Source organism: Musa acuminata, chromosome BXJ2-6 (genome assembly GCF_036884655.1).
Source record: "Musa acuminata AAA Group cultivar baxijiao chromosome BXJ2-6, Cavendish_Baxijiao_AAA, whole genome shotgun sequence".
Classification (NCBI taxonomy): domain Eukaryota; kingdom Viridiplantae; phylum Streptophyta; class Magnoliopsida; order Zingiberales; family Musaceae; genus Musa; species Musa acuminata.
Genome location: NC_088343.1, coordinates 14727339 through 14749477, shown reverse-complemented (window position 1 = coordinate 14749477; position 22139 = coordinate 14727339). Strand labels below are relative to the sequence as shown.

At 35.8% G+C, this 22139-nt stretch overlaps 2 protein-coding genes across 3 annotated transcripts; one reads left to right on the top strand and one right to left on the bottom strand.

The window, feature by feature from the left end:
- Positions 1 to 1908: 1908 nt before the first annotated feature.
- On the bottom strand, positions 1909 to 5260 carry LOC135586503 (putative UDP-glucuronate:xylan alpha-glucuronosyltransferase 3). The gene is made up of 5 exons (XM_065113051.1): positions 5063 to 5260; positions 4262 to 4764; positions 3996 to 4190; positions 3295 to 3923; positions 1909 to 3205 (listed from the first exon to the last, which is right to left on the bottom strand). Exons 2-5 carry the CDS (start codon positions 4351 to 4353, stop codon positions 2187 to 2189), a joined length of 1935 nt encoding a protein of 644 aa, XP_064969123.1. The 5' UTR covers positions 4354 to 4764; positions 5063 to 5260; the 3' UTR covers positions 1909 to 2186.
- Positions 5261 to 9960: 4700 nt separating this feature from the next.
- On the top strand, positions 9961 to 22037 carry LOC135615053 (vacuolar protein sorting-associated protein 9A-like). Of its 2 annotated transcripts, XM_065113048.1 has the most exons (7): positions 9961 to 10191; positions 12792 to 12939; positions 14056 to 14226; positions 18243 to 18422; positions 20244 to 20529; positions 21419 to 21625; positions 21714 to 22037. In XM_065113048.1, the coding sequence occupies exons 1-7, from the start codon at positions 10097 to 10099 to the stop codon at positions 21737 to 21739; spliced, it is 1113 nt and encodes a 370-aa protein (XP_064969120.1). In that variant the 5' UTR covers positions 9961 to 10096; the 3' UTR covers positions 21740 to 22037. The 2 variants fall into 2 exon arrangements, with proteins under 2 accessions (XP_064969120.1, XP_064969122.1); XM_065113050.1 differs by lacking the exon at positions 18243 to 18422.
- The last annotated feature ends 102 nt before the right edge of the window (positions 22038 to 22139 follow it).

Sequence of the window (22139 nt, the reverse complement as noted above, 5' to 3'; positions counted from 1 at the left end):
ACCTAATTAAGATGAAAACAAGAGGCTATTTTTATGGCTAAGATTCTGATAAGATTACTGAAACTTGTTGTTGAAAGGAAATGATATCATGTAACTATATTTACTGATACTGGAACAGGTAATTAGTGTAAAGACTAGGTAATTGACATCTCATATTTATTGTCCATGTTACTCCATGGATTTCTTGATGAACTTGTGTAGTTCTCATCTTAATTCTATTAAATATCCTCTCTCTAACATGGTAGCAAGTAAGTTATGTACTTCATGGGTTATGGGATCTGCTTGAAGCTGTTAATTGGAACTCTTTCTAATTTATAGGATTTTGTTTATCATTTATCCAAGTGACCTGATCTTCATATGTGTCTTCACATTCTAATCCTCAAAGCAATTGAGGTAGCTCTGAGGTCAATGGCTAACATGAAATGTGAATTGAATAAACAGGGAAAAAATGCATATAGGATAAACATGAAATGTGAAATTTAACCAAGTAATGTTCAAGTTTATGTTAGAATGCACTCAGTTCATCTGATCTATCCATCCTTAATATTCATCAATGAATATAGGATACACACTCTTCAAAGAAAAATCACAACACTTTGTTGTTGCTTTTGTTTGAAGAAAATATGAAAATTATAGCTTAGTTTAAATTAAAAATAGGTTATAATATAAGAAATAAAATAGATAGTTTAGGAAAAAAAAATACAAAGACATACAAAAATTATTTTCAAGTATATTCCTCGTCCCCGTGCAAGCGTCCATCGAGAAGTAGAGAGGATCCTTCTACATGCATGATCATAAAGAATCTTTAAAGATATTCTAAGCACTAATAAAATCAAAATATGAACAGAAGATTATGGAAGAAAAGGGAGAAATAATTGGATTTAAAAAGAGGAATAGAGAGTAGCAACATAAGTAGACCATTTGCCTTTTAAGTCTCGCCCATGAAGAATGTGTAACCTATGCGCTTCTCTTGCATACAATAATGAATATAATTATAATCGATAATAGAAAATATATTTATCTCAATCATTATTCGACATATAGTGATATAGTGACAAAGTCAACGTAGAAGTAAACCTTAGACGACAATATAGCCACCTAAGCTAAGCCATAATAAAGAATCCAAAAAATATATTTTACTTATATTATGAAATATTTGTTTGGGCCAAACCTATCATAAAAACCCGTCACTCTATTTTATTAAGATCAATTATTATTTATATATAATTTAATTCTTCATCTTAGAATTAACTTAAGCATCAAAAGAATTACCTATCTATATCTTGATTCTTATATAAGTCGATCTTTCAATTGACATCCAATCTATCTTTTTACTCATATCAAAATTTTTATTCATATAATCTCGAACTAAGTTAAACTAATTCGAATATCACTATCATTCATCACATCAGTCTATTCAAACATCACATCAGTCTATATAAAGATATGATCAAAAAATAAATTTAATTAAAATATGAATAAAAAAGAGAAATATTATAAAATCTTATGTTTTGACGGTTTGTTGAGCGTGGTGCAGCCTCACATGATAGTTCAGCGTCATCAACAGTGGAGAGCATCACACTTTATGGAGGAACGGAGAGAGAGAGAGAGAGAGAGAGAGAGAGAGAGAGAGATATGCAGATAAAAGTGCTGCCTCAAGTCCTTCCCTTTATTCCAGCCTTTCCTGGTTAAGGAAAGACAAGTTCCGAGATGGATCCGACAAAATCTCACCTCATTAACTTTGAGCACGTGAGGGGGGGGGGGGGGGGGGGGGAAGCAAAAAGGAAAAAAGGATGTGCAGAGTAAGCTTGTGAGGAATCACACACCGGCACTGAATTTAATGGGTTTCCAAAGGAAATGGAATTTGGTGCCATTGATTGCTGACAGAAACGACAACGAGAATTCTTGGAAAGGAGTTGGAGTTCCCCATGTCTTTTGGATGGTGATGCAGTGACCTGATTTGGGAGCACGGACACATTTCATGGATTTAGTCGAACACTGTGTCTACCTCTACTCGCTTCGTCTCCCGTATTTTGCACTTTGTTGTAGCTAAATGCATCAACAAGAGAGAGAGAGAGAGAAATCATTTGTAAGACGAAGCAAATCTATGGGGTTCGGAAGCAAGAACATGAATCGGAACAAGAATCGTCTATCAGATGCAATCGTCTTCCTCCTCCTCCTAAACGTTACGAGCTAGGCAGAGCTGCAGAAGGATTCGCATTGGTATGGCGATCATTGGACGAGTTCTTCTCACCCCAATGCACCAGCATGCTCTCCCAGGAGCAGAACTTCTCTGCGCAGACATGCAATCTTGGATCTGTGATGTTCTTCCTCCAGTGTCCGTCGGGGTAGCTCGCCTTCTCCGCCTGCCTCCTGTTGTACTCCAAGTAAGCCTTCGTCTTGGTTGTTAGAAGACAAAAGGCCTTCAGCTTCTCCGTCAAGGTATCATGCACCTTCCACCATGTCTCGTGTGCTGCATCACTGGCAAATCCCCAGTACGTGCGCAGATCCCAGTTACAGTCGTAGTCCCGGAAGCACAGCCATGGCTTTAGCCCCAGGTAGTGAACGACGTAGAGAGCCGGTGGGTCTGCTCCCAGCAACCTGTTCTTCTTCTCTCTCCTCCTCTCTGTGTTCCCAGCCCAGAAGTGCTTCAAGAAGTTCATGCTCTTGGGGACGCGGTGCCACCATGTGAAGATCTCATTCAGGTAACCCTGGTCGCCGCCATTGTAGGACGTTATCTCGTCGATGTGATCCATCAGCAGCTGGAATGTGCAGTTGGATGGCTCCACCACCATCACGCCTGAGTTGAAGAGGGCGGCGTTGTTCCCCACCGCAGTTATCTCAGGCAACGCGAACAGGAAATCGATGTTCCTCAGCACGAGGAGGTCGGCGTCGAGGAAGACGACCTTGTCGTACTCCGTGAGCTGCCACAGCCGGAACTTGCTGTAGTTCCACTCGTTGTAGGCGTCGCGCTTGGCCTTGGGGTTGCGGATCCTCTCCATGGTTCTGACCTTCCACCCCGCAGCTTCGAGGCCGCTGCGGTCATGCTCGCTTATGGTGTCGTCCACCAAGATCACGAGGTCCCTTGCGGACCCCGACGAGCGGATGCTTCGGGCTGCTGCAATTGCGCCGCAGACGTAGCGTTCTGCTGAGTGCAGTATCGTGGCGTATGCTTCTCGCCGTCCTGCCTCCGTGTACGACCGCACTGCGTGCACGAAAGCAGCTTATGAATGCAAGCGATTGCGTGCCAAAACAGGGATGACTACTTGTTGTTGCTCATCCACGGAGGCTGACCTTTTGCTTCGAAGGGGATCGCGAGTTTGCATGACCCAATAGGAAGACGAAGCTTCTCCTCCAATACCGTCGAGTCAGGCTTGTACAGCCAAAGATTTCCTCCATGTCCGATGAGATCTTTGCAGGTGAAGAGGTTTGGAATAGGGAGACACTCGGTCACTAGCAGGACATGGACCTGCGAAGCTGCAGCGAGTTGGGCGGCAGCGAGCTGCAGGTGCAACCTCGCCACATCCCTGGACCAGCTGCCTGATCTATCACAGGGCAGCTTGACTGCAACAAGATCGAGTCTTGATCCTTTCTTGACCTGGGGACGAGGGAGAGAAGGACAATTAGGCACTTCATACTCTTCCTCCTCGTCGATCCACTCCGGATAGAGAACCTCCCAAGTGATGCTCGTATCAGCAGAATTCAGATGCACCGATGAGAGCTTTGCATGTGGCACTGTTTGCTGCCATGATCTGACTTCAGAGAAGTTGAAGTTTAGTAGGCCAACGTTGAGATCTCCTTCCTTAGTGCTTATATCCTTAACAACATCGGACAATCGACCCCAATCGACATCCAAATTCGATACGTATCGAGGATCTGAAAGCGTTGTCTGCCGAATCCGTGCAGCATCTGCCAATCGAGACCTACGAGTCTTGAATTCAGAATCAAATGTACTTGAATCATCAAAGCACGCTTCCAACCGACGAAAACTGTACCTGGAAACAGAGGGCAGCAGCTGTTGCTCCTTGTGGATTGTGGGCGAGAAAGCAAGCGTCAACCCCATGCAGAACACAAGGATGAACAGGGCAAGCTTCAACAACTCAAGCTTGCAACCTGATCCCCTCTCCGAAAACAGAACCTTGTACTTGTCCACCTTGAACCTTTGAGGTCGTCTTCTACCTGCGTCATCCCTGCGCCAAGGGCGACAACCCCTCGTATCATCTTTAGAACTAAGAGAAGAAGTGAGCAATCGTACACGTACCGATGCATGGAATCAGTGGCGGTGGAAGACGCAGAGATGAACCCCTTTGTGAGGACTAGGTTGGCGATACAGGAAGGCTTCATCTGCCACATGATAACATACACAGGAACGGCGAATGCCAACTACAAGATTAGAGAACATCTACGTACAGGTTCCTATAGCTTCGGTTGCCGAGATCATAATATAGGATCGGTGATCATGTTCTTGGACGAACGAACAATTATACTGTCTACTTCTCAGATAAAAACAACTACCGAGTTCGATCAGGAGACGGCAACGACGGCGACAAAAGGAGAACAAACCGAGGACAAAGTAAGCTCAAATGCTAGAGTTCGAAGAAGATGTTGACTGACACGGTGGGGTTGGTTTGGTTTCTCCGCTTCTCTGATGGATTTTGTTTCTTTGTTGCTGTTCTTTTGCCCCCATGGATTCCGAGAAGTACAATCTTTCTGTCGATGTATCGATTCCTTGTAAGCTGGGGGAATGTCTTCACCTTCACCAAGCTTTTGGAAGCATTTGAAAGTGAGATGGAAATCATGTGCCATTACACCCACACAATGATTGCCCAAAAGAACATTATACCATATGATAGATCATATATATGCTAAACTAAAATTTAAAGAGAGAAATATAAAAAATCACTCATTTTGGAAGAATACATACAACATATTTAGTGATATATTCTTGGAATAGGATATGGGTTGTCTCAAGCAAACTGGTATTTACCATCAAAAACCATTTTAATGCAATTAAAATGACAAGAAGAAGGAAACAAAGTAAGAAAGCCTGAAACTTGCTCACCACTGTTTAGATCTTGAAACTTGCTCCCACTCTGACACCTGCACATGAACCCCAAAGAGAGGATAAGTGAGGCCTGCTTACTGATCTCTGTACACCACTCTTCTAGCTTTCTAGAGCTGGAACGTTGAGAGCAAACATTGTACTCTGCACCCACTGAACCAAATTGATGATGTTTATAAGACAGATGTGCTGACAACTGTTGATACCTGTGCTTCTTTCGATTGTTCAGGTTCTGGTAGTTGATCACCAGCTACATATATATGACTAGTTGTTGATTTATACTCAATGGGATGCCGCTTTCAGAAACTGTGGGCAGGAGAAAAGATAATGATGTGGGGAGATGCATTTTCTCATTAAAAAATGATAATAGTTGTACCACCAAGAGAAATTTCTGAAGAACATTATGATTTGTGTCTTCATAATAATTCATTTCTTTTTAGTAAAAAAAAAGAGAGAGGTGGTTTTGTAGCTTCCATGGCAGATGATACAGATTATGAACTTACAAAGGCAATACAGAGCAGCATCACCTCTTCAAGCATCCAATCCTCCTTCCTCCACTCTCCACAGTGCACCAGTGCAGAATCCATGGCTCCAAACTCAGTAGAACAAGAGAGGCAGAAGACAAACCAATGCATGGTTACATGAGGACATCCATGAACACAAAACAAGTAAGTTGGTGCCATATTTTTTTGGTGAGGCATGTCATGTGCTTGTAGGAAAAATGTCCAACCTACTACACTTAAATGTTCAGCCTTTCCTCATTATCATCTGGCAGTTGTTACCTCAATTGCATTATTTACTTTCCTGAATAAATATTATTATTATTATTTCATGTGACATGCTGGTACATTTTAATGTGTTAAGTGAAATGACGTAAAGATTTTATTTTTGCTCTTGCACTTAATCACTGATAAGTAAAATTATATCGTATTAGACATACGAGATATCAAGACGACTGACAATAGATGGATTTGTTGTTATATGCTCTTATAACGAATGGAAAGATATATAGATAAAATAATTTGAAGAGATGAAATAATTAAATGAGAGGTAAAGTGAGACTCGAAAAAGACTTTACTAGGAAATATAAATAAGATCTAAGTAATCTCAACTTCTTAACTAATGATATGAATTTTTAAAGGACTCAATAATTTTTTGTAGTTGATCCTGAATAATTAAAATTTTATAATTTTATTTTTATAGTTATTATTATAGTCAAGTTTGAATTAAATTGTTCAGGGATTAGAATAAATAATGATTGGACATTACAACAAATTAATAACATAAAACATTTTTCTTTCAATCTTTAGCAATACAAAATTAGTTTCTTTCATGCTATTGTAATTGCACTTGATTGGAAGATACCTATTTTTTCAAATAAAAAAAGGTTAGAAATATGGATTCTATAAATTGCTTCAAAACCCATGTAAATGCATTTGTTGTAGGAAGGCGAAGGCAAAAGACAATTGAGGTATCACTTTCTAGAATCCATACTATAGAAGAGATCTCTTCCTTTTAACTTTCCTGTCCTATTTATAATCATATTGACATGATATCTAAGGTAGATAAGATACCAAAGTGCACAATGTGACAAAGGATGTTGACCGGTGGCTGGACCAGGCAAAATACCTCATGAATAATTTAGTATTTGGAAGGTGACTGGTCGTCGGACCAAGTAAAAACACTAATGAATGATTTTATATTTATTTAGTAATTGGAAAGGTTGATGCTATTGTGTTTGATCATATTTGTAGTACGAATTTAGGGTATTTATTATACATGCAAATTGAACATCAATCCAATTCAAAAGTTTGAGTTATGAGATTATCTATATATGTCATTTGATCTTGTGATTAATTTTTGTCATAGGTGATGAATGATATGACAGAAATGTTATCACCATGTGATAGATAACATGTGGTTGATATATCGATCGACTGGTTTGATAGTATGGTATCATCATATGGTTAACACGTTTGACTTATCGTGACTATATCAATCCCACCTAATCGATAGGTGATCCGAGTAGTACACCAACACTATATAATCAATATGTTGATCGTCCAAGGCCAATGATGATCGCATGTAATTAGCGTCGTATATTTTTAATTTGGGTTGAATTCGAGATAAATAATGTCTTTCTACCAATTTAGTTCGAGAATGATGCATAATCATCTCATGATCATTGATAATCCTGATTGTAATGATCCACGTAGTCACCATAAAAGGAGGCTCCCTACGTACTTTCCTCATATTCTTCCTATTGAAATTATCCGACTGATCGACTAGTTCAAATACAAAATTAACTTGACTATTGAAGAAATAATTATTACGAATACCTCTTAATTAGTTTGACAAGTTCAACATTCTTTTAAGGATAAATGGACATGAAAACAATCTTGATTAGATCCGAACTTTTTTACAACCAAAGCAATTAGAATATGTACTACCAATTATAATTATGGGCTTAAATCAAATCGATCAATATCATTATAACGAAACAACCACAAAAGTATTTTTTATTCATGTAAAGTTTTTAAAATTTATTAGATCTTTAATACCATAATTTTTACTAAAAATGATAGAACGAGGAGGTAGATACCAATAAGAAGTTCCAATCGGATCGGATCAAGAGGTGATGGATATGGGATTTCTTGATCGGATCGGATCAATATTGAACTTAAATCTAAATTAATTAGAGAGCATGCTGATCCTTTTCCTTATGGAGTCGAGATGATATTGGACTCAAATCCAAATCAGTTACAAACATGTTGATCCAATAAAAATAATCTAACCGTAGGTAGAAGGATTCTGAGCAAAGCCCAATAGATTTCGAGTCTGTCTGTCTCCTTAACCACTCAAAACATATCAACTGTGATGTGCAATTTACTATTGATTTATTATTTATATATATTATCTTGCTAATCATGCATATTGTTGCTAACTATGTATAATGTGTTTGGCTAATTTTGATTAAAGCATTTATGTTGATGCTCAACATATATCCTCTCTTTGTTTCAAACGCCGACATCAATTTTGAACGTGATGTTCATTATTCATGAAAATTAAAAGAGTACATTATAATTATCGTGATTTTTGATAAGAAATATGAAAACATACTATTACTAATTATCTATCATAAAATATTCCTTTAGTAGTGGTTAATTATCTCAAATAGTACTCCTAATTAAAAAATAAATAAAATATGACTCAAATTTATTTGCTTATTTTTTGTTAGTTTTAGACTATTATAGTGTTTTCATTTGGTTTATTTATAGTATTTTTTTTCATAATATTTACATTATTTTTTATTGAGATACTGAAAATACTGTAAATGCTATTGAAAAAATATGATAAATAATATCTCTATTTGATTGTCATTGCTCGTAAATCATTATGATAAAATATTTTTAGGCTTGTAGTTGATTTGATTGAAGTTAAAAATTCATTTGGATCATTTATATTATTTTTGAATAGATTATATATATATTTTTTATTATGACATCATAACAAGTCAACTTTTTTATTTTTATTTAGTTAATATAAACTATTATAAAGGATTAACTTTCCCATAATCTTATAGTGTCCCCTATCTATAAGAAAAAAAAAAAGGAATTATTGAACAAACAATCAATCATGCACATAAACTATCATCACTATTTTGCAAAAGTATAAACATTAGATTCTACTCTGTCGAAGCATAAACTCAAGATTTTACGAGTTAGATATTAAACTAATATTTTATAAATAATATAAAAATAAAAATAAACTTCATAAGTTTTGAACAGTCACAGATCAAGACAAACTATCAAGCACAAAAGTCAATGCACGCAATGTACATATAATAACACTATAGCACGAACATCACATCGGATACCTTCGCTAGGAATAATTCATCTCAACAATCATATTGATTGTTGAACCTCTTGGTTAATAATAAATTAATGATTCGTCTCATAAAACTATAAGGATAATATATAAAGCAAGATGAATATACTTTTACTAAATTATATTTCATATTTTTATTATATGATTATATATATATATATATATATATATATATATATATATATATATATATATATATATATATATATATATATATATATATATATATATATATATATATATATATATATTCTCAATCGATATCCCCATAGTACTCCTAATTAAAATACATAAAAATATGACTCAATTTTTTTTGCTTATTTTTTTATTGGTTTTAGATTGTTATAGTATTTTCATTTGGTTTGTTTATAGTATTTCTTAATAATATTTATATTATTTTATTGAGGTATTGAAAGTACTGTAAATTTTATTGAAAAATATGATAAATAACATCATATTTTGTCTCTCCCATTATCATTGCTCGTAAATCATTATGATATCATATTTTTAGGCTTATAGTTAGTTTGATTAAGGTTAGAAATTCATTTGGATTATTTACGATGTTTTCAAGTAGATTTTATATTTTTTTATTATGATGGTAATAACATTGTAACAAGTTAATTTTTATTTTATTTTATTTAATATTTTTTAAACTATTGTAAATACCTATTTGAATCATAATATGATGTATCAAATCATTATCAATGTGTTTTGATTTCATTTAGCTTATTCACAGTATTCTCAAGTAATTTTAAAGTATTTTAATTATGGTGACCAAAATACTACAATACGTGAAAAAAATTTTGAGGAAGAATTTAAGTCTTTTTATAAAAATAAAAAATTATTAAAAAAATAAAATGAAAGGTATTGGATGAGAAATACCCTATATATATATATATATATATATATATATATATATATATATATATATATATATATATATATATATATATATATATATATATATATATATGTGCGTTATCCGATTCCATTAACATTAACTACGCGCGCGAGAGTCACAACTAACATTCGTCGAGCCCCCTTTCTTCTGTTCGTGCTCTATTCCTTTATATATTGACGGCCGGAGGCGACACACGAAGTGGCGATGGCAGTCGCGATCGCAGCCGATCCCAGTTTCCGATTTCGATGGAACCCTCACATGTCTCCCACCCTAATTTCTACGATTTTCTCAATCGGATGCGCCGACCCGCTGCCGCCGATCTCGTCCGCTCCATCAAAAGGTCCTTTCCCACCTTTGTATTGACGTTATTTTTCCCCTGAATCTTGACAGCCACTGGAGCTCCTTTTCGGCGATTCTTTAGTTAGATTTTAGGGTTTAGTCACCGGTTCTGGAATTTGATTGCTGGCGGTGGTTCTTGGAGGTGGGATCGTGGGTTTTCTAGGTTTTGGATATTTGGGTCTGTTTGTTTGATGGATTTGGTAACATTCTAGTTCGGAATTCCTTGAGTTGTAATTTTTGTGTTTCTTTTGGTCATTCTTTGTTCAATCTTTAGGGTTTAGTTTGTAAATCTCGAATTGGAGTTGTGGTTCTTGGAAGTGAGATTATCGGTTCTAGTTTTCTTAAATATAAATTTCTAGTGTTTTGATGATTGGATCTGTTTGTGATGGCTTTATAGGTTCTTCCAGTCACCAGTTCTTTGGATTTAGCCTTCATGTGTTTCTTTAGCAAAATAAAAGAAAGAAGAGGAAGCAAGGAAATGAAACAAGAAGAGAGAGAGAAACTTCATTTCTTTTGAATTGAAATGAACACTTATAATTCTTGTGCGATTTTTACAGTAAAAGTTTTAGATTTTTGGGCGTTTTCTGATCAAGTCCATGTTTTCATATTATCGGCAGAGAGCGCAACTTTTTTTACATGAACAAAATTTCCTTGGCTGACAACAAACAATCGTACAACTGCCAACCGTTAATGCTGAACTTCACCTGATTGGGGTAGACCAGTATTTCAATCAAATTAGTCAAAATGCTAAATTGAATCGACCTACAGTGGTTTGGTTCAGTGATTAAAAGACACTTTAACTTTGTTGATAAACAATATAATCAAGTTTCAGTTAGTTTAAATTCCCACCAATCTTAATTATCAATCTTTTTATAAATTTCAAGGTTTCATAATATAACTTGTATGAGAATTTGAGTAGTTTTGGATGGAACTTAGGGATATTTTAGTACATTTTAAATAAAGGATAACAAATCCTCTTTTTCCCAGTAAATTTGGGTCTATATTATTTTAAAAATATACAATATCTATGTCTTATTGTGAAAGAATGACCATAGAAAACATGAAGACAAGTTTCAGTTATAGTATTTTTTTAATAGATTTATAATATTTTTTTATTACTGAAACAAAATACAATTAATTTGTATAAAAATACTATAACCGAACTTATTTGGTTTTAGTTACAAAAAACTTAACCAACGGAACTTCATTTAGGTTTTTGAGGTCTCATAAAATGATTTATATGAGAATCTAATTAGTTTTGGATGGAAATTAGGAAGATTTTGGCATTTTTCAAAGTAAAGGATTACATGTCCTCATTTTTCTCCAGTTATTCTTAAATTTATGTTTTGTATATTCTGTAAACACTTATAATATTTGTGTTCCATTTATCATGGAAGAAATAAATGACAATAAAAAAGATGAGACATTACCTAATCACAATGTTTCTTGAATGGACTTATGATATTTTTTTATTACTTAACAAATGCACTTAAATTCTGTTCAAAAAACATTATGACTGATTTGGTTTAGTTCTTAAATAGTTTGATTAAACAACTGATCCACACTAAAAGCATTTCGGTGGGAAACCCAACTGTAATTGCTGTTTGCTGTTTGCTGTCAGCTGTCAGCTGTCAGCCAGGGTAATTGTATCCTTTTGAAAAGTTGGGGCTCTCTGCAGGTGTTGGAAACATTAGGCTTATCTGGGAAGACCCAGAAATATGAGGCTTTTCCCGAGAAACTGTCCTTTCTTTTACCCAAATCTCTCAACTTTTTAAGAGAAAGATTAAAGGGCCTTTCCATTTCATTCCCATTGATGGGAGAAAGTTACAAGTACTGCATCGAAATGAGAGTATCCACTTCTTTCCAAGTCTCTCCTCTCCTCTTCTCTCCTCTCCATGCAAGTAGCCTGTTAGGATATGTGGTTCTCAGAAATGGTCCATCGATACCTTGTTCTTTCAATATATATTGTTTGATTTCTTGGGTTTGATCTTTGAGATGCATCTGATACAAGTATGAAATTTAATTTGATGGATTCATTTTTTGTGGAATATATATGAAATGATAAATCGATTAATTGCAGAGAAGATTTGGTGATGAATTGTTTGTGATAACTGTTATGTTCACTGGATTTTGCAGCACAATCTACTTTGATGTGATTATGAGTAGGTCATTTTGTAATAGAGATTCTTAGTCTCAAGGATGAGATGAATGTGGAGGAACATAAATTATGTTGTAATCTAGTCATAATTGAGTATAGGATTAAGCTAAATTGCATTTTTGTTCTAGGATAATTTTCAAACAAAGAGGCATGCAGATGGTTGTAGTTGGTTTTGATTTGATAACTGAGAAATTAAAGTTATGTTGTCCGAGGCCTTGTATATATATGTTTTGCTCTCTTTTTATAATTTCTTCAAATTCTCTGCCTGCCCCAGACTTGATCTCTTTCTATATTTTCTTTCTTTTTTTAATGTTTAACGCATAGTTTATTGATTATCATTGTGCCCATATTTTATCAGCACCATATTAATAAATGACAGATCTTTGTGTGTGGAACTTCTATAATAGATTGATGACTTGAAAGTGTCTAACATTGCCTTTCAGCTTTGTCATATCGTTCCCATTTCAAACCTCCAATGCTGAACATGATGGCAACAAGGTGCAAGATTTTCTTACTATGATGGAGACCACCATCAAGGAGCATCCCTTGTGGGCTCATGCCACATATGAGGAAATAGATAGTGCAATTGAGGTAGTGTTTCTGCTGACATAGCATATAGATAAGTGGAAACTTTCGTGTATTAATTTTTATTTATTAGATTTTTTATTGGCACTTGTGATATAAAACTTAAAAATACCAAAATTAGTAGTGTTTTAAACATAGGGCTTATCATAGACAAGGTGCAAAATAGATTGTTCATTGATTATTCTTCTTGACAGTTTATTGCTTCAATTTACGGGATACTTTGACTATTGAACAAATGGTTGCAAACTTCATTAGCTCATTTTCGCTTAGTTTTTTACTGAGGTATTACTGTAGTATCTTCAATCACTTGTCTGAAGCTTTATAAAAACCCTTCATGCATTCAGATTTCTTTTTCTTGTGAAATAGTGGCATGCAAGAATCTTGATTAGGTTGCTACTCTTTTATTGCCTACAAATGATAGAACATATATTTTTCTATTTTTTAGCTTTGCTTGACTTGCATTCAACGTAAAAAAGCTTGATCTCCAAAATTTATGTTCAAATTTTCAAAGTCATGTTAACTTAAAATAAGTGCTGAGGTCAGGAAAAATCAAACTAATCCATTTAGCATAGTAGTAAATTCATACACACGAATGTTATTGTTGACATATATATACAAAACTTCTGGTGAAAGTCTGGATCTGATTTACATACCTGACATCATACCAGAACCCTTGAAGAAATTTGCCCTGTTAACACTGTTCAACAAAAGATAGACTAAGAAATAAAATAATAATATTATCCTTTTAGGAGAAGGCTTTGTCTTCTTTGGTCCTTTTATAATGGTTGCCTGAGAGCTCTCTTTAGTTTATCTGTCAGTAGTTGAGCTTCTGAAAATCACTTCGAAATTGGTAGAACAGTGAAAGCTGGCTGTACACGGGATGAGATTGTTGAGGTCATCAAATATATGTCTTGAGTGGATCAACTGTAGTGAAAATAAATCTAGGATTCAGCCATTTGAGTAACTCTTCAGTTCACTTGTGTTTCATTATGCAGGATTGGTTATCTGATTATTTAGTACTTGTTTTTCTGTTGAATTAAATGTCTATTAGCCATGTTTCCTGAATCTTACTCGATCATGTTTCAATTCTACTTGTATCACGTTTTCTTTTTGGCTATGCAGGGTTTAGAAAAGTATATCATGACAAAGTTGTTCACTCATACATTTGCTTCCTCCTCAGAAGATGCGAAGTTGGACCTTGAGATTTCAGAGAAAATTTGCTTGTTGCAGCATTTTATTAAGCCAGATCACTTGGATGTGCCTAGAGTTTTTCAGAATGAAGCTTCATGGCTGGTATACATGATGTCCTCATAGTTTGCAAGTATACTTTCTTCACAACAGTGAAATGATTACAATTTCTGCTAGTATATTTTTTCATTATTTTATTAAGACTTAGTAATGTTTAGCTTATTTATTAGAAGACAGTAGAAATTAATTTGCATAGACATTTGTATTAGTAGTTTTTACAAGTTGGGAAACATTGTTAACATGATTAAAGTGTACTGGTGTTGTGTTTTCTTTAGTGAGCCCAATGTGGAAGTCTTTTTGGTTATATATTTAAGATTTAGATCTCTGTCCAAAGGCAGTTCCAGCAACTTCTTGGAGAGCAATATAGTGATCTGTATTGTTGATATTATAAAAAATATTTAAAAAATATTGACAACTTACAATCTATATAGCCCGGTACTGATCCTTGGTTGGGGTGGTATCGGACAGTTGAATATTGGTGGGTACATATATGACTGACTAATATTTAAGACCTTGATATGTATACTTTACCAAATTTTGTTGATGTATCATTTTCTCTTGTTTTCACTATGATCATTGTGAATATATTCCTAGTTTTATTAAATTCTTGTTACTTTTCTTTCCTCCATGTATCTTTCTGGAGTTTTAAAATTTAAATACGGATACTGAATGGGGCTCAGAAACTGATATTTCTTTGTCTTTATGAGTTTATAATTTCATACAGAATGGAACAATAGAAGCTCTGTAATGGTAACCAACAAACCCAGCCGGGCCAAAGTTAGGAGCAGGGTTGTGATTATTGACCATTGGACTGAGGATCAGGATCTGTTGGATTGGCTATCTGAACCGGTGGACTAGCATTTCAGCCAAGAATTTTTCAAACCTGTAAACGAGCTAGAAGGGTTAATTTGAAAGCATGAGGATGTTCAGATGACCATATGGGAAAACATTAGAATGTGTTTCCAATTTTGCTTTCTCTCTTTTTCCTCTTGTTTCCACTATCATCTCTTCCTCTTCTCCAACAATCAAATCCCAATGGCTTTCCCTTTTTCAACTTCCGCTCCACTTTAGAGTCAACTTCAGTGATGGGCTCAGTGAGGGATGGTGCTTACCTAGCTGACCTCTTTATCCTCTTATTGTTCTCCTCTTTTTCTTTAACACTTGCTAGTGCCAGCGGACTCCATCTATTGTTTCATTTTAACCTTGATTTTTCTTTTGACAGCAATGATGAGTATTCTCACCTAGCAATAGCTTGCAATGGAGGGGTATGCTAGACATGATTGTAGCTTGTCATTGTGATGTAGCTGAGATTTGTATCAGTATAATTAATTAGTAGGTTCAGTTTAATTTTAATTTATCAGATTTGAGTCTAGTAGCCAAGTCAAAAATTTATGCTCTCGGATCAAGTTAATAAAGTAATAAAGTCCCTTTTTGTTTTCCATCTTTGGATCTATATCCGAAGCTTTGTTTCTACTTTAGGAAGAATCTTGTGGTAAGATTAGTGTCTGTTTTTGTTAGTTTAAGGGAACTAAGCTTCTATATCTTTTGGGTGTCTAATAGAGTATTTTGATATGCCATAATACTTGGAAATCAAAAAAAGGATCTACAAAAGAAAGACTGTTGGTATCAAGTTACTCGTGATTTTTTTCTTTTTGCACAATTTTCTGTCTTTCCTGTTCTGCCAGTACATCAATGTGTTGGCTGTGATGTGGCAATCCTGTGGTCTGCCAACATTGGTTTCTTCCTCAAGCATTTTGCTTACCGGCCACAGCTTCTTACCCATCTCACTTCTACCTCCAGAACATGAATATGTTATCCTGACATGTTTTATTTTTACTGGAATGCTTGATGTCAGGATGGACATCCTGCAATGGCCATCTAAAAGTTATGGTTTCTTATTGTTATGATATAAAAGCACTTGAGTTTGCACTAGATAATATGGAAGCTAAAATAAGATGTCAATTTGTCGCTTTACTCAAGACTTGAATATATTGAACAATCTCTTGCAAGAATAGGAAATGCACCAAACACATTTATCTGGGGATGCTTGAAGCCATCATAAAAGGACAACAAATTCAACTAGAAGATTTAGAATTACACCCTCCTATCTTGGAATAGGTTGCACCAGCCATGGTTCTATTTAGAGCCAATAAAAGTAGATCAAAAGAGCCTTTTCCAATTCAAAGTGAAGATGATCCACTCAAATTGCCCTTGACAAACTTAAATTTAGCTGAAAAACAAAAAAAGAAATTCATGAATCAAGTTTATGGTTGGAATTATTTAGATTTTAAAAGTGGTGGCCGCCATGCTTTCTTTATGAAATTATTATGCCACTGTCTATGGTTGATGCTTATGATGAATTGAGTTCGACTGTGATTTGTTTGTTTTCTTCTAGAGCAGTGAAACTTAATTGCATGTCTTCTTTACATATGCTATTTTCTACAATGCATGATGCTAGTGCCAGCATCCACATTGCTTTAGAGTGGACTCTTTGATGGCATCAGTTTCCAACAAGAGAAAAGGCTTCCTGCTCTATATCAGATAATAAGTATCGTTGGTGAAATCTGGTGGAGGATGGATTTATGTGCAATGCTGATCAATGGCTTCATGCTAGACTCAACAATGTTGAGTAACCAATTGAGCTTGTGAGATTGAGGAAACAATGTTAAAAGAAATTAAGTCAACTGCAACTGATCGTGTCACAGTGTTTTTAGACATTATTTGGTCATGAATATGGCACAACTCTTGAGAATTAATATTGTGAGTGGCTGCTAAAATTAAACTTAGTTTACCCCAATGATTTCAATAGGCGCTCGGGTGCTCGCCTAGGCGCTCGGGTGAGGCGAGGCAAGGCCCGAGCACCTCGCTTCACTTCCAGGCAGCGCGCTTCAAAGAGGCGCCGCTTGGGCGCTCGCCCGAGCCCAGGCGTCTAGCGCTTCGGGCGAGCGCCTGGGTTAAATCAGGCGATCAAACCAGCGTTTTAGGTCTGGTCCGGTCTCCGGTGCTTTGTTGGTTCAATCGAACCAACTAAAGCATCGATATCAGCTGTCGCTGCCCAACCCTAACCTTGCTCGTCGTTCATGCTACCGCTGTCGCTGCCACTGCCGCTGCTACTGTTGCCACTGTCGCTGTCGCCGCTCGCCGCTCCCGCTGCCGTTGCCACTGTCGCCGCTCGCTGCCGCTGCTCTCGCTGCCGCTGCTCACTTTTACCACTGTTGTTGCACCCTTGGTCTTCCCTTACACTCCTCTTCCTTCTCCTCTTTCGAAGGTATACTGTTAACAGTATACTAGTAACAGTAATGTATTTGTATTTATTAGATTAATAATATATTATTTTGATTTTAATACTGTTAATTTTTATTTATTTGAAATTATTGTTAGGTTTCAGGATAAATGTCAAGTGTGCAGAGCAACTCAATAGAGTCTCTAATAGCATCAAAAAAAGATCCTGCATGGAGGTATAATTATCTGAAGGATCCGAAAGGCCATAATGCAGTGCAAAAGCATCAGGCTCGGCTCCTGCTATTGTTGAAGACATAGAGAATGAAACATATTTTGATGAAGAGGAAGGAGTCGAAAGACAAGAGGAAGAGGACGAATTCAATAAAGATGATTTGTGTGAAAATGACGATAATATTGATTATGATGAATGATTTTGATGTAAAATTTTATTGTTTTGAATTTTGAAACTTTTTGTTAATGTGACATTGTGATTTTGTATCTTAGATTTTCTTAATTTAATAGCATATTTTTATTTAAAATTTTAAATAATTATATTTATTAATTAATTTATATATTTTTATATTTTAGCGTTTCGCTTCGCTCGGGCGTTTTTGGACCTTGACGCCTAGCATTTTTTAAATCACTGATTTACCCATAACATAACAAATTTACGAGAGCTGCACATCAGGAATAGCTTTCTTCAGATTTTTTATGATTCTTTTATAAATTGCAATGTAGGTGTTGCAATGTGATTTTAGTTGCATCTTGCAACAACCTATTAGCTTTTAGTTTTTGTTTATCGAATGCTTTGACTAATTTTCTTTCTCCCTGGTTACCAGTTTGCTGCAAAAGAGCTGCAGAAAATTAATTTTTTTAAAGCTCCCCGAGATAAGCTTCTCTGCATTATGAATTGCTGCCGCATCATAAACAATTTATTGCTCGATATATCAATGACAACAAATCACACACCAGCTGGGGCTGATGACTTTCTTCCTATTCTTATATATGTTACTATCAAGGCAAGCTCTCTTTCTACTTATTTTCTTCCAGTTTTGTATATATTACTATCAAAGTAAGCTCTCTTTCTAATAATTCTGAGAAATCCCTTGTTATTTCATTATCTGTGCTGTTTCTTGCTGTTGTTGCTTGTAAACTTATATCTTAGGTCCTCTTGGTGGGTGTTTATTGTAGGATAACATACACCAAAAAAGTTTACTCTGCTATCAATGTACTTCAACATGCCATCTATTAACTCATTCTGAAAATACCAATATATCAATGAATAGGCCCTTTTTTTGCTTCTGCTGGCTGGCATAGTGGTAATGCCAAACAACTGAAATGACACTATATCTTGCCATGCCAGAACTCTATTGACATGCTCTTATTGCTAACAATAGCAAGCCCTGAATAAATCAACTGTATATTACTATACTATTAAAGGATGTCAGCAATAAGCAGTTGTTCTAAACTCAACATTGTTAAGATGTAGATCTCTGTTGAGCTTTAAATTGACATTATTTGATTTTGAAATGTAACTGTCAGAACCATGTTTGGATTCAAAGAAACAAGGTTATTTGTGCTTCCACACTATGTTTCTTGTTGCGTGCTAACCTGTACATGGCATGCTAGTGGTGAGTATTAAACCTAAGCTAAACAAAAACAGGTTGTCTACCGACCGGTTCAGTCACACCAATAAATACAGAGCCATATAATATGCTCAATATTTTTAAACCATGATCTGAGTTATCCAATCTCTAAAGGGCTCAAATCAGGAGTGTCATTCCAATATTTTCCACTGTATGAGATGATACATGTAGTTTCTCCATAAACTATATACAATGGTTCAACAACAATAATGACATACTAGTAGAGAAAAATCAAGTGGAATCGTTAAGAAAGTTGAATGGTTCAACAATGGAGAGGAAAGGAAGTGATAGTGAAATCAGTTAAGGAAGATGAGAAACCAATGGATGGGGTACCAACACCCATAGGTTTATTGTTATAGCTAGAAACCAGTAAAAATACCAGGCAAAGTGGAATTGGAACAAGAAAATTTCCTGGTCCATGTTTCGGCTTATGGTCAGACTGGTGAATAGCAGTTGGTATTAGTCGGTCCAACCAAAACCTTCAATCTTGGTGAGGATAGGCTCAACGTTGCCTCATGTGGTTGTTGACCTGGCTTGGATGGCCTTGCAGACCGATTCATGATTTCACAGGAAAAAAAAAAAGAAGTGCTTGTGGTGGCAACTTATGACCCATCTTGTGGAAAGAAAAATGCTACCTTGACCTTTCATAAGCTGCTGGACAAACCATTAAAGTTACTGGTTCATTAACGCACTGATATGACCAAATTTGACTGGTTTGTTGGTAAAACACAGAAACAACACCATTTTAAGTGCAGGGCTCACCATCTTCATGGAACCCCATTATGACAATTCCATTTCCTCATCAAAACAAATTGTTCTGCATGGAATGAGACAAAATGGGCGGAATTTTAATCCTTTACTGTAACATCATCTAATATTTTCTTTAAAAGGATCTACTTTATGGTTGCAAAGTGTTTGCCTATAGTAATTGAGCTGTTAATGAGATTTTGTAAAATAGTTCTTTAGTATTGCTTTGACTGAACTTGGATGTCTCTTCTCCAAGGCAGAGTTTGCCTTTTCTGACCTTGAGCTTTTCTAATGTCTATTCCATGGCTGCACTTGAAGCTCTGTCAAGGACTAGTCTAATTCTTACCATGGAACAATTGGCCTGCTGTCTGTTTGAACCTTAACATGCATTCTCTTGATCAGATGAATGAAATTTGTTATTTATGTTTCTTTCTTGAATACATGTAGGCCAATCCACCCCAGTTGCATTCCAACCTTAAATTTGTTCAGCTCTACAGGAAGCATTCCAAGCTTGTCTCAGAAGTGGAATACTACCTTACCAATCTCATTTCAGCAAAAACATTTATAACAAATATCAATGCCAGTTCACTGTCCATGGATGAGAGTGAATTTCACAGGAACATGCAATTAGCAAGGTTGGCTAGTGAGATCACTGTCAATGAGCCTAGTGGTACATTCCAACTTTCAGAAGGCAGCCCTCCTATCGTGAGAAACAAGTATATCTATGTTGAAGGTAAGTTATATTATGTTTCTTGATAAATGTGCTTAAATCATAATTTGAAAAAATCATGTAGCAATCTGTGACTATCATCTCAATGCTAGAGTGTCTATTAACTAAGTCTGTAACTTATTGGACACCACCTCCTCTTAATTTAGTACATGCATCATAAATGACCTTATCGAAACAGCAAATTTGTCTGGCACTATGAATCACCCTTAATATACGAATGACTTTTCATGAATCTGTTAGGACTCGGTGTAAACAGCAGAGTTAATGTCATTGTCAGATAGTATCATTGTGAAGCAATGCATATTCTTGCAGTAGCTTCAACCCAAATAAGCCATGCAGCAATCACTTAGTAGCTTCAACCCATTGTTAAAGTACCTTTATAATGTGAAATAAAAGATAATTGCCAGATACCTGTGTTTGTCTGCTCATCTCATTTGCATGATCTAGTCATGAAAGTTGTGCTGGTTTTCTCACACATCAGTATATGTTCTCGATTAATCAATGTGGTGCATCCAATGTTAAATATTTTGGTAGTGTCATTTTTTTTTTGTTTGTCCTGGTCAGCATAATAAATCAACTCATGCTAATGGATTTATGATGTGTAGAGCACTGAAAATTCAATATTATTTTCCTCATCTCGGATTCTTTTGAGCTGATGGACTGATAGGGAAATTTGGGGTATTTCTTTCTGTCCGTTCTTGATGCTTTTGCAGTTTCTTTTGGTATGATCATTTATTTACCACCCATTATGTTCTAGGTATGTTTTCTTTTTTGGGGTGTATTTTTGCTGGGATGACTGGAATCAGGCTTGTTTTTCAGGTGTATTTGGCTAGCTATAGAAAAGAAATCTGTTTACGCTCAGAGGTTAAATTCTTTGTTCTGGATTTTGCAGGCAATGGATATCCGTTCATGGAGGCAGAAGCACGGGACTTACGGTTGGAGGACGTGCAGCAGTTGCTTGGCTTGTATAAGCAAGTGGTAACTAAGTACAGAAAGTTGTCAGAGGCTCTGAGGCAGCTCTCCATAGACGAAAATCAGCTCCTCAACAATCACCAACGTCAAGATATGAAGGAAAAGATCGAGCAACAGTTGGAGCAAGGTAAGAATGGAACAAACTACATCCTGCTTCTTCCTTTATTTTACCTGGTAGATTATGTATGGTGTCTGGTGTCGGTTGTTTTCTGCAGCTGGCAACAGTGGAGGCACAAGGTGAATGGCATTCAATTAGGGACACTCCCAATCTACGAGTGCTGTAGAATGGTCACAGAGTTGTGTATGTCTGTGCTCAAGCTTCTAATCTAATCCGTGCATCAGGCTGCTCCGCTGTAAGGTTGACCGCAAGCCATCTCATCCTTTGCTCCTCCAGTAGCTGGTGCGGTTATCACATGTAAATCCATTATGCAAGTACCACATCAGATTTGTTTTGTGCTTAGAAACAGTCAGAACAACTGCTTTCGTATAAACTCAGCAACTCCTGACACAAACCAATATAGATATGCTCGTTGACCATATGATTAGAAATGTGTGGCTAAATAAATCAACGAATGTTGTTTTTTTCAAACCAGCATCGGTTTAGACATCAATCTGTATGTGTATTGCTCTCATTTTCGTTC